Here is a 13,128-nt window from a genome sequence, read left to right as displayed (position 1 = left end):
TTTCAAAGCGAATCGCCAGGAATATCACGCAAATTCGAAACCCCGACAAATTTTGTCGCCGGTCGATTCCACGCACACGCGTTCTTTTTTTCCTCTGCCTCCCTGTTTCCGCTCTCTTCGCTTCGTTATCGAGTGCCAGTTCCAGTCAATGATCTGTTCTCGACACTCGGAAAATGCTAATTTCACGATCGAGTCTTCGGCAGGCTCAAAATAAATTGAAACAAAAGCATGGAAGAGACAAAAAAAAAGTGGAAAAAAGCGGCGTACAATCTGGCTTGAAAATCGAAATTAAAAAGCTGCTGGACAACGGAGTTTGATTTCGGTGTTGATGTAAACTGCAGAGGCGCGCAAGCTAGTTCGCCGAGCTAAAGATAAGGCTGATGAAGGTGGAACGAAAACGAGACTCGAGATAAGTAACGTTTTATGCAGGCGTTACATGGAAATGAGGGGCGAAGAGATAGATTCGAGAGAGATCCAAAGAGGTTACTTTTGAGAGAGGATTTTAAGTGTACTTCAATCTTGCTGGAATCTTGCCTACTCTCCAAACTTTGACCACAAAAAGAAAGGAAGGTCTGATTTAATATCATATGTGCTGAATGCTTTTCATTTTTGGTCTGGGATAAATCTTAAAAGGAATTCGAGACCCTTAAAAATTCCTTTCAAATGTCTGGAATTCTACATTTCGGACGCGCTTATCGTTTTCGCTGTTACATCGATAAAAATTCCTGTTCAAGCCTAACCTTACAATGAAATGCCAAAATCAGTTTACGAATATTGCCAAAGAAACCAAAGTAATCAAGAGCACAAAGAAAAGAAGAAGGATACGCTCTGTTCCCGAAGCACAGAAAGGCTCCTCTGAATTCGTCAGGATGCCTATCCCCTAATCTGTTGGAACCGTGCGGATATAGCATCGCTAGCTATGTTAGCGGTCGTTTCTTCCACATCCTATCCTTTCTCGTTTCTTCGACTAATACACGTCGAAGGGGGTTGAAAGCTGTTATAGGTCGTACCTTGGCTCCCTCGTGAAACCTGTAGGATTACCAGCGTACAGCCTAATCAGCCAGATTGCCTGCAATTTGCCGATCTTATCTCGCTCGCGTCCCGCAACTCTCCGTTCTATTCTTCCGCATCCGCGAACGAGCGAACTTACGCGTCTTTTCTATATTCTCTACCTTTTGCTGCGCGTTCTTTTCGTAAAGGAGACACGCGTTCGACCGAATTCAAGATTGCACGCCGGATGCATGAAAATCGAAGGATCCCAGAATATAAATTCTACCGGGAAAATTTGATTTTGGTAATTTCGTTTTGTGAAATTGTTGAACATTGAATCCTTGAGAGAACGTTGATATGAAACTCAGGAATAAAAAATATTAACGAAATTAGTTTAAATTTATCGTGGGATAAAATCAAGACTAATAACGAAATGTTCGATAATAATTAACAAGAATCAACGAGCACTAATAATTGTGTAGCAACGTATCATGAAGCAACATAAAAAGCTCACTTGAGGTAATAAATTACTAGTAAAACCTAGCGACATTCATCTTCGTCTCGTTATTCGCTAGTCAAGAGCTAATCATCCAGACGGTTTCTGTAATTTGTCGTCCTTATCTCGCTACATTTTGCAATCTCGATCTATTTCTGCTGGTGGCACGGGGAACCCAGCTTCACGCATTACTGAAAATGGGCTTTTCGAAAGAATATCTTCCCGGTTCCGTTCCTCCATTCCGTCAACCTCCACCATCCTGTTTCTTTGCCCCGTAATGTACGTAAATCTTCCCCTGCGCCCGTGTCTCTTTTGTCCTCGGGTGCACGGGAAATCTTCGAGGTGAAATTGCAGTCGCGAGACACGAGGAAAAAGGAGAAGTAGATTTGAATAGATTCACGTTATCGCCCTCGAACCTGTTTCTGTCTCGTACAGAGGGAAATAGCTCTTGCGTCGTGAATTATGTTGAAATTACGATCGTAATAAATAACAGATCAACCGGAAAAGTTTTCGGGTATACTATTCATCCTCGTGAACCATAAAATTGATCTCGCGATAACCTTCGGTGAGTGAATGTCATCGATGACGAAATATACACTGTTAATAATGATAGTTACATGAAAAAGAAAATGTCAATTGACACACGAATATACATGTACATCGATTAGCTATTGCTGTAAGAATATTATCTAATTAGTATTATCCAACGAAAAAGAAGCGATTAAGATATAACACAAAAGAGAGACACAAGCGATAGTAATGTTATATTGTTAGATAAACACTCACCGGCATTGTTACTGGCGAAATTTAGATCCTTACCTGAAACAGAGGAAGCAGACATTGTTAGCATGATCGAGTATCGTCAAGGATCGTATACAACATTCTACTGACATCGATTTTAAGCCACGGCACTAGACGCAACATATTACATTAGAACGGAACGCTATTCACGCAACTAATTAATTCTCCGGGTCGCTCGGCGTATATAAATTAACCAAAGATGAAGTTATTCGGCACGAACGCGAAAACGCTTTCAAGCATATTAATTGCAGAGAAAACGATTCGCGTGATGTGTGAGAAGTCGGTGAAACGTGATACATTTTTATCTTCATCGATAGACACGATATTTCTTTAATTGTTCCGCTAATTAAACGTTACTCGAGCATTTGTAAAATATTTTCAAGATATTCGAAGGTACACAAATATATCAACACGAACGTAGGATTTTTTCCGATTAAAATTTATAACCCGAGTTTTCGTAACACTTCTCTTTTCGAGAAATAAGGAGTTTGAAAGGAAAGGACACGAATCCTTGGTTGATTCGACTGATCAGTCGAATCGAGAAATCAGTCCTTTCGAAATTCACTTACTACCGAAGAGCTTTTCATATTTATGCCGATAGCATGATGAGCATCTTGTTTCATTCAAGCGTAATGGCGATTGACGTACTATAAATCTACGAGATAGAGAGCTGATGGGAGTAATGGATTTACGATATTCAGGTCAAGCTTCCCCTGTTCAACCGTGGAAAATATGCAGCTCGATATAAATTAAAGAATATAGCGGTGGTATCAACTCTTTAATACTTTATAACGCTATGTTACCTCGAAATTATAGTTGTATCGATATATTTAGCTTTTTAAACTCAATTTGATTTACTCATCGCGTATTTCGTTACTGTATCATTTTATCAGTAACAAGCAATTTATTTACACGAATAAATCCCTTCTTTTCGAATAGTATTTACAAGCGAGCAAAATATAAATTCAAACGTCACAATCTATCGTAACTACATTATCGGTAGATAGGAACTTCGTATCTTTGTCCATTTAATTAAATTCTATAGAGAAATTTCTACTATCGAGCTTGAAATCCCTGAATTATTCTTCTTCTTATGAACTACATCTGCGCATAAATGCGATCAAAAACCGCACCCTCCTCCAGATGGAAAGCAAAATCGACGAAGAAACGTCGTTTCCAGATCTCTGTCGGTAGTTTTAGCGATTTCCGTGGAACGCGTCTAACGAGTAGCAACAAAATCACTTTACGTTCATGGGCGGGCACGCATGTAAATGTTGCATGGAAAGTTTTTCAGTTACGATACTGCAGCTTTGCCTGATGGAAGGGGCAGCTATAGGGGAATATGGTTGCAGAATAGAAGAATTCCGCGGAGGATCTCACGAACGCGAATCTACGTAAATACACGGGATAACTGGTATGAGATGCATAATACGATTCAGTTCTACGTACAGCGCGTACGTGTTTAGAACATACGCGATACCGACTGGCAAAAACTGCGCACGACTTCGAAGATGCGGCTGCTACTTATCTTCTCGCAATTGACTCGAGGTCGGTTCTACGGTTTTTCTCTCTATTCGTATACACGTGGTATACAGTATTTCACCTACATCTATGCATCGGAAGAACCTTCAAATTTCTTCATTTCTGTTTTTTTACTCGTTTTTGCAAGTTTATATTTAAATACATTTTTTAATTTTAAATACAGATGAAGCGGTAGTTTTGGAAATATGAGATTTGACAATAACATATTGAATTTTAAAAACGTGTGACATCTCATCTGTTTCTGTTCTGTTCGATGTCCTTGTACGTCGATAATGCCAGTATATTTATTAACTAAAAAATTTATTGACCACGCTCCGTAACATGCAGCGAATAAACAATACGAGATGTATCGCGTATCCAGTAACTCGTGATTTATTCCTGGCACCATTTCGCAATGAAAATTTTTAAATTAGCACTCCAGAGGGTACTAAAATAAATTTGTACCATGCAAATAATTTGCGGAGATCGGGATGGAAATACAAATGCGGTGGAATGATCGGAAGATGGATCACGATGGACAGGCACATAAATTCAATGTTATGTTTTCTTTCTTCTTTCATTAGACTTTAATTATTACGTTGACATGGATTGTTGTATTGATTAAGCTTGATTTATTTACCGATAAAAACCCGACGGAAGAAATGAAAAATAAAAAGCAGGTAGTACTTTTTACAGGATTTTACATTTTTTCCATAAAATATCCTGTATAAACATATTCTCGAATTTTGGTAATTACCAGCTATTTCTGGAATTATTGCGATATAAGCTATCGTAATTGCATAACTATAATTAAAGATCGTGACAGGATAAACGAACAGGTTCTGCCAATATAGAGTAATGAACCAATGACAATAAATCAGTCATAATAATGTTCATAATTAACGAGCTACTACGCTCGAGATTGTACATCTCGAATAATCTTATTACGTTACGTATCAAAATATTGTATTATTGGCGAATATGTTATTAAAATGTTACGTGCCTAAATATTAACGGCAGATATTAAATATAGTATTAATTTTAAAAAATTATGTATCAATGTACACACGAACCTAGATCTCGATATATTTAGTTGCATTTCTTTTAAAAGGAGAAGAGAAAAAGTTAAGAAAAGGAACAAAGATTAACTTTAGCAATTTCTCAGAAATAAAATTAGAGAACCAAAATTACCGTTTCTCAAGCTATCCAATACAAAATATTTCCATCATCAATCCCTGGAAAAAGAACAGCTTGTGATCTAGTCTCGTCGATAGATCGTAGTCGTCCATCCAAGATTTATCGGCGTGTTACGTTGAAAATGGAGGATCATCGCGGGAACACCTTTATTCCGTTCGGCTGGTCCACTTATCGTTAGAAGGATCCTTTGTCACCCAGACTAAGGCGGGTACAGGATCCAAAAAGGCCAGGAGACACATAGACAGGGAGGAAAGGAAGGGAGGAAAATGCAAATTGAGGGGGCGGCGGGTAGGGGTGGCTGTTCTCCGGTCTCGTCGCGCGAAAGGGATGAAAAAGATCGTGCGGGGCAAGGTCGACGTTTTTTACGGATAAATACCCTCCGTAAAAACTGGAATGAAAAAAGGAACGCGAAAACAGAGCTAGCGATACATATCATGACTTGCATTACTTGAACTATTCGAAGCCGATGGCACACATATACGTCATTCATTAATATTATATAACTATATAATATTTAATGAGAGTAACTTAAAATAGTACGAAATATTTTTCAAATATTTTGTTATTTAGACAATTTCAGTCATTTATGTCCGCAATATGCGAACGAGAGCCGGGCCGAAGTGTTAGGTTTACGATGACGGATGAAGACTTCGGAATTTTAATACGATTCTTAAATTAATTAATTGCCAATATGAATTACCCTAGTCGCAATCGACGCATCGTATACCTTGCCATTGAGGTCTGTTTGTATACTTTTCACGGTATTCACCTTCCCTCGTTCTATCGATTCGGAAAGGCGTCGGTTTTCGGAAAAAGGTATTCGATTGGAGGAAAGAAAGCGACGCCTATATTTCCGGCAACATACAAAATCGAGTGCAATGAGTCTCGCGAAGTATTGTCTTGCGAAGTATTGTCTCGCAGAGTATTGCCGTGAGAAGCGTTGTATCGGATCGATATGCGAAGAGTTGACGTTGAAGCGTATAATCGGTAAATCACTGTGCCTCCGAATCCCCGCGATACACCCCTCACTCTGTCTACTGTATTTATTTTTTATCGTTTCAAAGTAAAATACACTTGTTTTATCCTGTTGTTTAATATACAAATTTGTAAATAAACAGAAACAACTCCGTTGTAATTTCAATACGATAGAGTAAAAGGTTTTACAGTAAACAATTCAAATATTACGAATATAAAATACATTTTTCCATCCTTTCTCTTTTTAGCCATCCTTGTTTTACCTTCATGACACTCGAGCAACTAGAAACTGTGTCACGTCCAGCAGAATTATTTGTACGCTGGAATATCAATTTCCAAAGTGCACCGCATTAAAATTAAATATAGCGGTGACGCCGATGTTTATGATTAGTAGGAAAATTATTTATTTGCAAGCTACAGTTCCAAGGTAATAACGTTGATTAAAAAAAGAGTTCGATCAATTATACGTGTGTGAAATGAATCTCTTCCGATGTTGCTAAAAGCACCATTCGCACAATATCATAAATTATGTTACACGGGAACAATTTCAAAATAGAGAAACAATGACAGGTGTTGGAGTAATTGGCCATTGAAGTAAATTACCTAGGGTATTGAGCGAACGCGCTTGTGGAGGAGCGATATTCGAGGAAGGTCTGTTAAAAACTGGGAAAAGGGAAGAACGAGATTGAAAGAGGGCGTGGAAGATGAAGGTTACAAGAGAGATGACGGCGTAAACAGCACTCTGTATCGACGTCCGGCTCTTTTCTTTTCGCCTTTACCGTGTAACCCTCTTGAAGAGTTTAAGCTCACTTCGGTCTTCTTCTACGTTCCTAGAGACCTTTTTTTAAAAGGCTTTCAATCGTTCTGAATCTGCCATTTAACGCCACCCCTTTTTTCATCCAGAGTGTTAATTCTTCCAGGACGAATGGATTCGTGAAAGCATGCAATTGTTGCGACGCGAGAGGACCGATTTTATCAGGCACATGAAAGGGTTAGTCGTTCGAAAATGGATATGAAAGTGAATTTACCAGTTTAACGAGTAAAGTCGAAGATCGATTCTATATAACGTTCGATAATCTATAAATATCTTATAACTTAATAGGAAAACCGTTTTAGAAATAATAGCTACATTTTATTTCAAACGTGATATAGTTACTTATCATACTGACGAGGTGAAATTGAAAGATAAAGGATTAATATATCCACATAGGAACGTTTTACAAACATTGATTCTTAAAAGTTAATCAACTCTTTCGCTTCCTGTGCCGGAACCAATACGGAACCGACGTAAAAGAACATTCAACCTCGATCGAATAGTGTCTGTTTAACAACAGCAAGAGAATTGTATTATTCAGTGCTGCGCGAATGGCTGTCGTGTCTGGACCACAAAGAGGGTGGCGTTCCAGAAAGGTTTCCACAAAAGAGAAGAAATGTGTCCCCTGTCCGAAGGAATCCAGGCCGAAGGTCGAGAGAAAGAAGGACGACGCTCGTAAGGGCGGAAAACTGAAAAATAGTTGCCACCCGTTGCCATGGCCACTAAGTACTAGTCGCGACGACGCGGCCCACCGATACACCACCATCTATCCCTTCCTTTTTCGTATCTTTTTTCCATACCACTCGAATGGATGGGTTTTTATTATTTCTTCCCTAGCGATCATTGCTAGGAAGTGCTCTGTCTACGCGCAGGTAGAATAAAAAAAAAGAAGCGGAAGGAAAACGGAGAAAATATAGTCGATTCGAACGAGTTTGAATATTTTAACAGCGATAGGAGTTGACGTGCGTTTTGTATTTAACGATTTCGGTGGGATATTTTTGCGTCGCATTCGAAATTCAACAGATTTTACGCGGGTTTAATATTCTCAACCATTTTCCACGTGTAATTCCGATGCTACGGATTACGATGTTAAATTTCTCCCTATTTTTGATTTCCTTGTTCTCCTGTATTTTTCTTTTTTTTTTTTTTACATTTTTTGCCATGGAAATGATTCAAAATACTGAACGCGTTTGAAAGCGTTACAATGAATATCGTTTTTCCATAAAAGAACTCCCTCGGTAGCTTTTTCTCTTTTGTAACACAATCGTTCGATTCGAAGTTATTTCTCTTTGTAATTTAAATTCCATTGTCCGAGTAAATAAATCTAAATTTACACCGTGCAAAACATATCTCGAAATAACAATTTCAAAAATGACAGTGAGGATACTCCATGGTATCTTCATCAGATCTAATATTCATTTTTCGTTCGTCTTTTGTAATCGAGAAGAAAGTCTATAACGTATGCATAAATGCGGTATGCATAAAATGTAACATGCGTTCAGCCAGCTGCGCACTGCTTTAATACGAATGGTGTCGTCATGAAAAATTGAACATCTTCGGCATCCATTGTTCCGTGACGTTGGGACGTAAGAAAGATTGGAACTACGTTCAGTCGCACCTTTCCTCATAAAGTCAAATTTCAACGTTATTGCGAATAGCCGCAGCTGAACCTGAGTTGAGTGTAATTTGCAAAGTTGCATTTCTTAACAGTGTACATTTATTACGTGCACCAACGATGATTATGGAATAAATATTATTCTACGTACGACTCGATAATTATTCTAAAATCAGATTCGATGACGACCGAACGATTATTGATCGACACTCGCTCGACATTTCTATCTTTTTTCGCTTTTCCTAATTAAGACTCATAGTCGCGGTAGAGTCTCCATCGGCTTGCCTCCGGTCGATCGATATTTCATACGCGATGAGTGAATATCTCTCGTTCTTGAGGGGGTAAAATGGAGGAAGGCGAATACCACGAATTTCTCAACTTCGATTATTACATCGAGCACTCATTGCGCCTGGGAATTTTCCAGTGGGGTTCACCGCACTATTTTCTCTCGTTGCGTTGGAATGTTCCTTGCTCCAAAGGGAAAACGGGAGCTTGGAACGAATACGGCGGACCGAGGGGAGAGCTTCGAGCGGAGAAAGACAACCAGGCAAGTGGATAGACGGAAAAACGGACGAGAGATACGCGAACAAGGAGAGAGAAATAGGAGCGTAGTTAGGGCATGCGGCTGGTTGTTCATACCCTCCGATGTGCTTGTATTTCACGACCTCGTTAAGCTCGGCTGTTGAATTTTGCACTCGACGAGAAGATCGCAACAAATAACTTCATCGAGGCTGCGCGACCACCATTTTCTACGGCTACGATCATTTTCCAGAATGTCTGTTTCCCACTTGTTTACATATACGATCTCGTGGAAATGAGGCAGAGATTACAATCTGAACAGCGTTCTGTCAACAGCGACTAGACGACGAAAAGGATCGTCGTCGTATCGAGGGTAAACGGTGAAACGACATCGAAGTCGTTGTTCGATTAATGCGCACAACAACGTGGGCGAGAGAGACACGTGAAATTGCGCGTGATGCACGGAACTGAAACGTTGTCGCGTTTCTTTATGGTCTCGTAAAAGGAAACGAAGTGGGACGGAATGATGTCGCAATGGGCGACAACAGTTGGAATTTAATTCTTATATAGTCGCGGCTGTGTAGCTGGAACGTTCGCTTTCACGAAGGTTGGCGTGTTACGTTCAAATTGGTATAAACTAAACGATTTTAAAGGCTCGGGGAGGTCTCGGAGGACGTTGCAGACGAAGAAAATTCAAATGTAAAGCAATATAATTATAATAACACGTTCTAAATGTCTTAAATTCTAGAAACATTTTATATTGTGATATGCATTTTTCCATGCAAATAGAATCGATACACTGTCATATGTTTTATCGAATAAAAAACTTTTCAATGAAGGTATTCGTAAATGTTTTAACGAAACCTAAACTACGATGTTTACGCGCAAATACAAATATGTCGAATGGAACAAATTCTTAGAAAAAGTTTTGAATATCAGTATCTTTGGAGCGACGTTCAATTTCAGAACTTAGCACAATTTGTAAAACGAGTGGAAACGCTGGAACGAATGGAAAAAACGAGATCGAGCAACGACCGTAAAAGTCGCCGGCTAATCTATTCCGGTGTGGAAGTTTACGGTATCGCAAATTTGCAGCGGATCGAGCCGACACACGAGCGGATCCATTTTGTCGGCAGGATCATATTCGCCGTTGAAATAAATCACGGGCCGCGAGGCCATTCTTAGATGCACGCAATTGGCTGTCTGCAGGCGTTGCCAAAGTGTAATAAATAGCAGCGCCGCGCCGTATGGAAATGAGACGGATATTAAGTTATGACCGATCGTTTGTCTTATCGTCCTGGTAAAATTAAACCTCGGAAACTTGAAGTTCGAAGGCGGCAGAGCGAACGCGAAACCGGATACAAATACACGTGGAGAAAAATATTGCGACTCCCTTCGTTTCTGTCGTCCTACATGAAATGCAAAATTGCTTAATATGTTACGTGATGATCGCGGTCAACATTTTTCCTCGCGAGTCGAACATACGAAACTTTTGGCAGATTTTTTAAACTTCATTCGTCTTTAGTTTACCTAATTTACTTTGTTTTGGTATTTACACATACCTCTAAGATGCATATGAAAGATTGAAGTAACTAAAAGATTGTACTGAATTTGATATTCAAACATTCGAGTCACGAAAAAAGAAAAACCGTTTCATTGACCGCGAACTATCTATAATTCGCAAAAGCATCCTGTTCGTCATTTTTCACCGTAGATCGATGTAACGTTACCGCGAGAAACGATACGAGTCATTGTCACTTTCAAACGAGTAACCCTCGCAGGCGAAAGCATTTAGATAAAAAATTGCAGAGAGAGAGAGAGGGAAAATAGTGTTTTATCCTTTTTCCAAGGCTAGGCACCATCATGCACGATATATGGTCCGGAGAACGGATGGGTATCTTGTCGCGAATAAGGGCAAGGAAGATGTATTTTCTCAAAAATTATTCCCAGCTTCGTCTCTTCTCGTTCTTTCGCGCACCGTTTCTCCTCGTGCTTCTTTTCACCCCTTGCTGTGCTTCTTCTGGCCGTTGGGTTTGGTGGTCGACACTCCAGCCAGTTCTTCGCCAAAAAGACGATCCGGTCGCGAGTCTTCCGCCGTTCCCTTTTATCCAGGCCGATAAATCCTCACAACGGCGAGCCGGTAGGCAAGAAGAAAATTTTCACAGCCAAGCCATCGGATCAACGGATCTACGTGCACGTTGGCTAAAATGATATTTCAATCTTGCCGGAGAACTTCAACCCTCGACCCACCCTTCTCTAAGCCCGTTAATACCGCGGATGATTGATACTAATAGAAACGCGCTTCGTCGGAGTCCTTAAACAAACGAAACGCAAACGCTGCTCTTGGTGGTAAGTCGCAACAAACGAGCGAGGGGGAGAAAGTAGATTCGAGGAAAGAGTATAGGACATTCAACTTTGACCCGGTCTCCTAGCGGGATCTTGTTTGACGAACATAAATTAGCGACGAAAGTATAAGGGAAATGAATGTATCATTTATTAATACCGACTGATAAGTAGAAGGGAGACAAATGGGAACAAAATACTATAAAGGTAACGAATGAATTTGAGATTAGCTACATTTCATTTTCGTATCTCGCCACCAAATTAAAAATTTATTTCATTAAAAAAATTGGACAGCTACAAAATAAAATAATTATTACACGGATAAAACACGATTGCAAGTAACAATGAATATTAATATTAATTGCAGCTCCAGATAAAACAATTTCCTTCCAAACAATTAGAATCGCCATATCTTTTCGATCAGCCTAACATATAAAAAAAAGAATCGCTCGTTGAATCAAACTTTCAGAGCTACTTAGTATCGGCGTAATAACGTAAGGATATCAGTCGTTCGATCACCCTCTATCTTTAATGTACGCTTTTTCTAGGAGATAGCTCCGATCGAGGAAATCTAGAGATGGTAAGTGAGATTTTGGAAAGACCACAGACTTCCTTAATCCCACGCGCCGTTGATCGGCTAGATTATTCGGCCTCGCCCCTTCTCCTACACTTCCATGGCTCTATCGCATGGACAGAAGCTCTCCGCTCCCCTGGAACGGTTAAGGCTCCTCTTCGACCACACGGACCAACGTTTCCGCGGCTGATTTAGAGCGACTAATCTTGGGGTTAGGAGCATCCCCGGCGCTTCTCTACTTCGGACACAAGTAGAGACACGCGGTACGAGCCATTGAGGGGTGGAAGCCGAAGGGAATAAAACGAGCTTATGCGGCGTGGCCATTGGAGCAACAACGAGAGACACGGGTAGAGTGGCGAGGGTGGCTCGAATAGCTGACCGTCGTCCGAGCGTTTCGAATCAATTCTTGCCTCCAGGCTTCTCGTATACGCTGCACGTAGGGATGCTGTGGCTCCATTTTCCAATAATATGTCCGCTTCGCTGGCTGAGACTGGACTTTAATCTTGTCAGTCTTGAACGATGATGTAAAACCACGTGATACCGCGTAAAACTACGCACGACCATGCTGGTCCGGAGGAGAAAGGGGCTGCGGGAAAGGGGGATGAAGATAAAGCGCGGGAAAAATGGATGGGGTAAAGTGGGATAATCTGGACGAGGGAAACATTACGGTAGAATGAGGGTGTTCCATTGAAACGACAACGATGGGACTACTTCTTTTGTGGCACAGGCTCTCCACGCAACCGAAAATGGCTGTTAAGTGGGAGGGAAGCTGGAAATTATCGACGTAATATTGGAAACCAATAAGGACACAGATGACAATTGCCCGAAATGACTGTTATTAGATATACGTTAGGCAGTACGTGGACGGCAATGGCTGGTTAAATGCGAATTTTCGTCGGCGCTCGCCGCACGTGTTGAATTCGATAAAACGGCGTGATCCGCGAGTTATACTCCGCCTCGATGGTACATTAAAATCTCTAACGACGCTCTGCTGGATGAGAGGATATGTGATATGTATGCGAGGATATGATTTCCTCGTTTGAATGAAAGATCGATTTCTGAGGATGTTGGCTTCGGTTACCAAACATGTGGAATGATAATTTGATACCTTGTTATTGATTTGTTAGGAAATACATGGTTATAATAGCGTCATTTGTTTATCGGGTTTTCCAATATCAGTTCGTAGACTTTAAACCCTATTTCTCCTTCTTCAGGTAACCAATCTTTTATTCCATCTCTTATTTCTTCAATATATCATATATCATCCCTTGCCAAAAGTTTAT

The 13,128-nt window shown here is 40.3% G+C and overlaps 1 protein-coding gene across 10 annotated transcripts in view; it reads right to left on the bottom strand.

Moving 5' to 3' along the window:
- The window catches only part of LOC126920894 (agrin-like), a 383,155-nt gene that overhangs the window by 205,333 nt on the left and 164,694 nt on the right, over nt 1-13,128 (bottom strand). For 7 of the 10 annotated variants that reach the window (XM_050731794.1, XM_050731796.1, XM_050731789.1 and 4 more), the window contains one exon: nt 2,273-2,305. The exons of the other annotated variants lie outside the window; for them this stretch is intronic. In XM_050731794.1, coding sequence (XP_050587751.1) covers nt 2,273-2,305 — 33 coding nt within the window. The remainder of the gene's footprint in view (nt 1-2,272; nt 2,306-13,128) is intronic. 10 annotated transcript variants of the gene reach the window in all.

The sequence above is a fragment of the Bombus affinis genome, chromosome 10 (genome assembly GCF_024516045.1).
Source record: "Bombus affinis isolate iyBomAffi1 chromosome 10, iyBomAffi1.2, whole genome shotgun sequence".
NCBI lineage: Eukaryota > Metazoa > Arthropoda > Insecta > Hymenoptera > Apidae > Bombus > Bombus affinis.
This window is presented reverse-complemented; position numbering and strand designations above follow the sequence as displayed.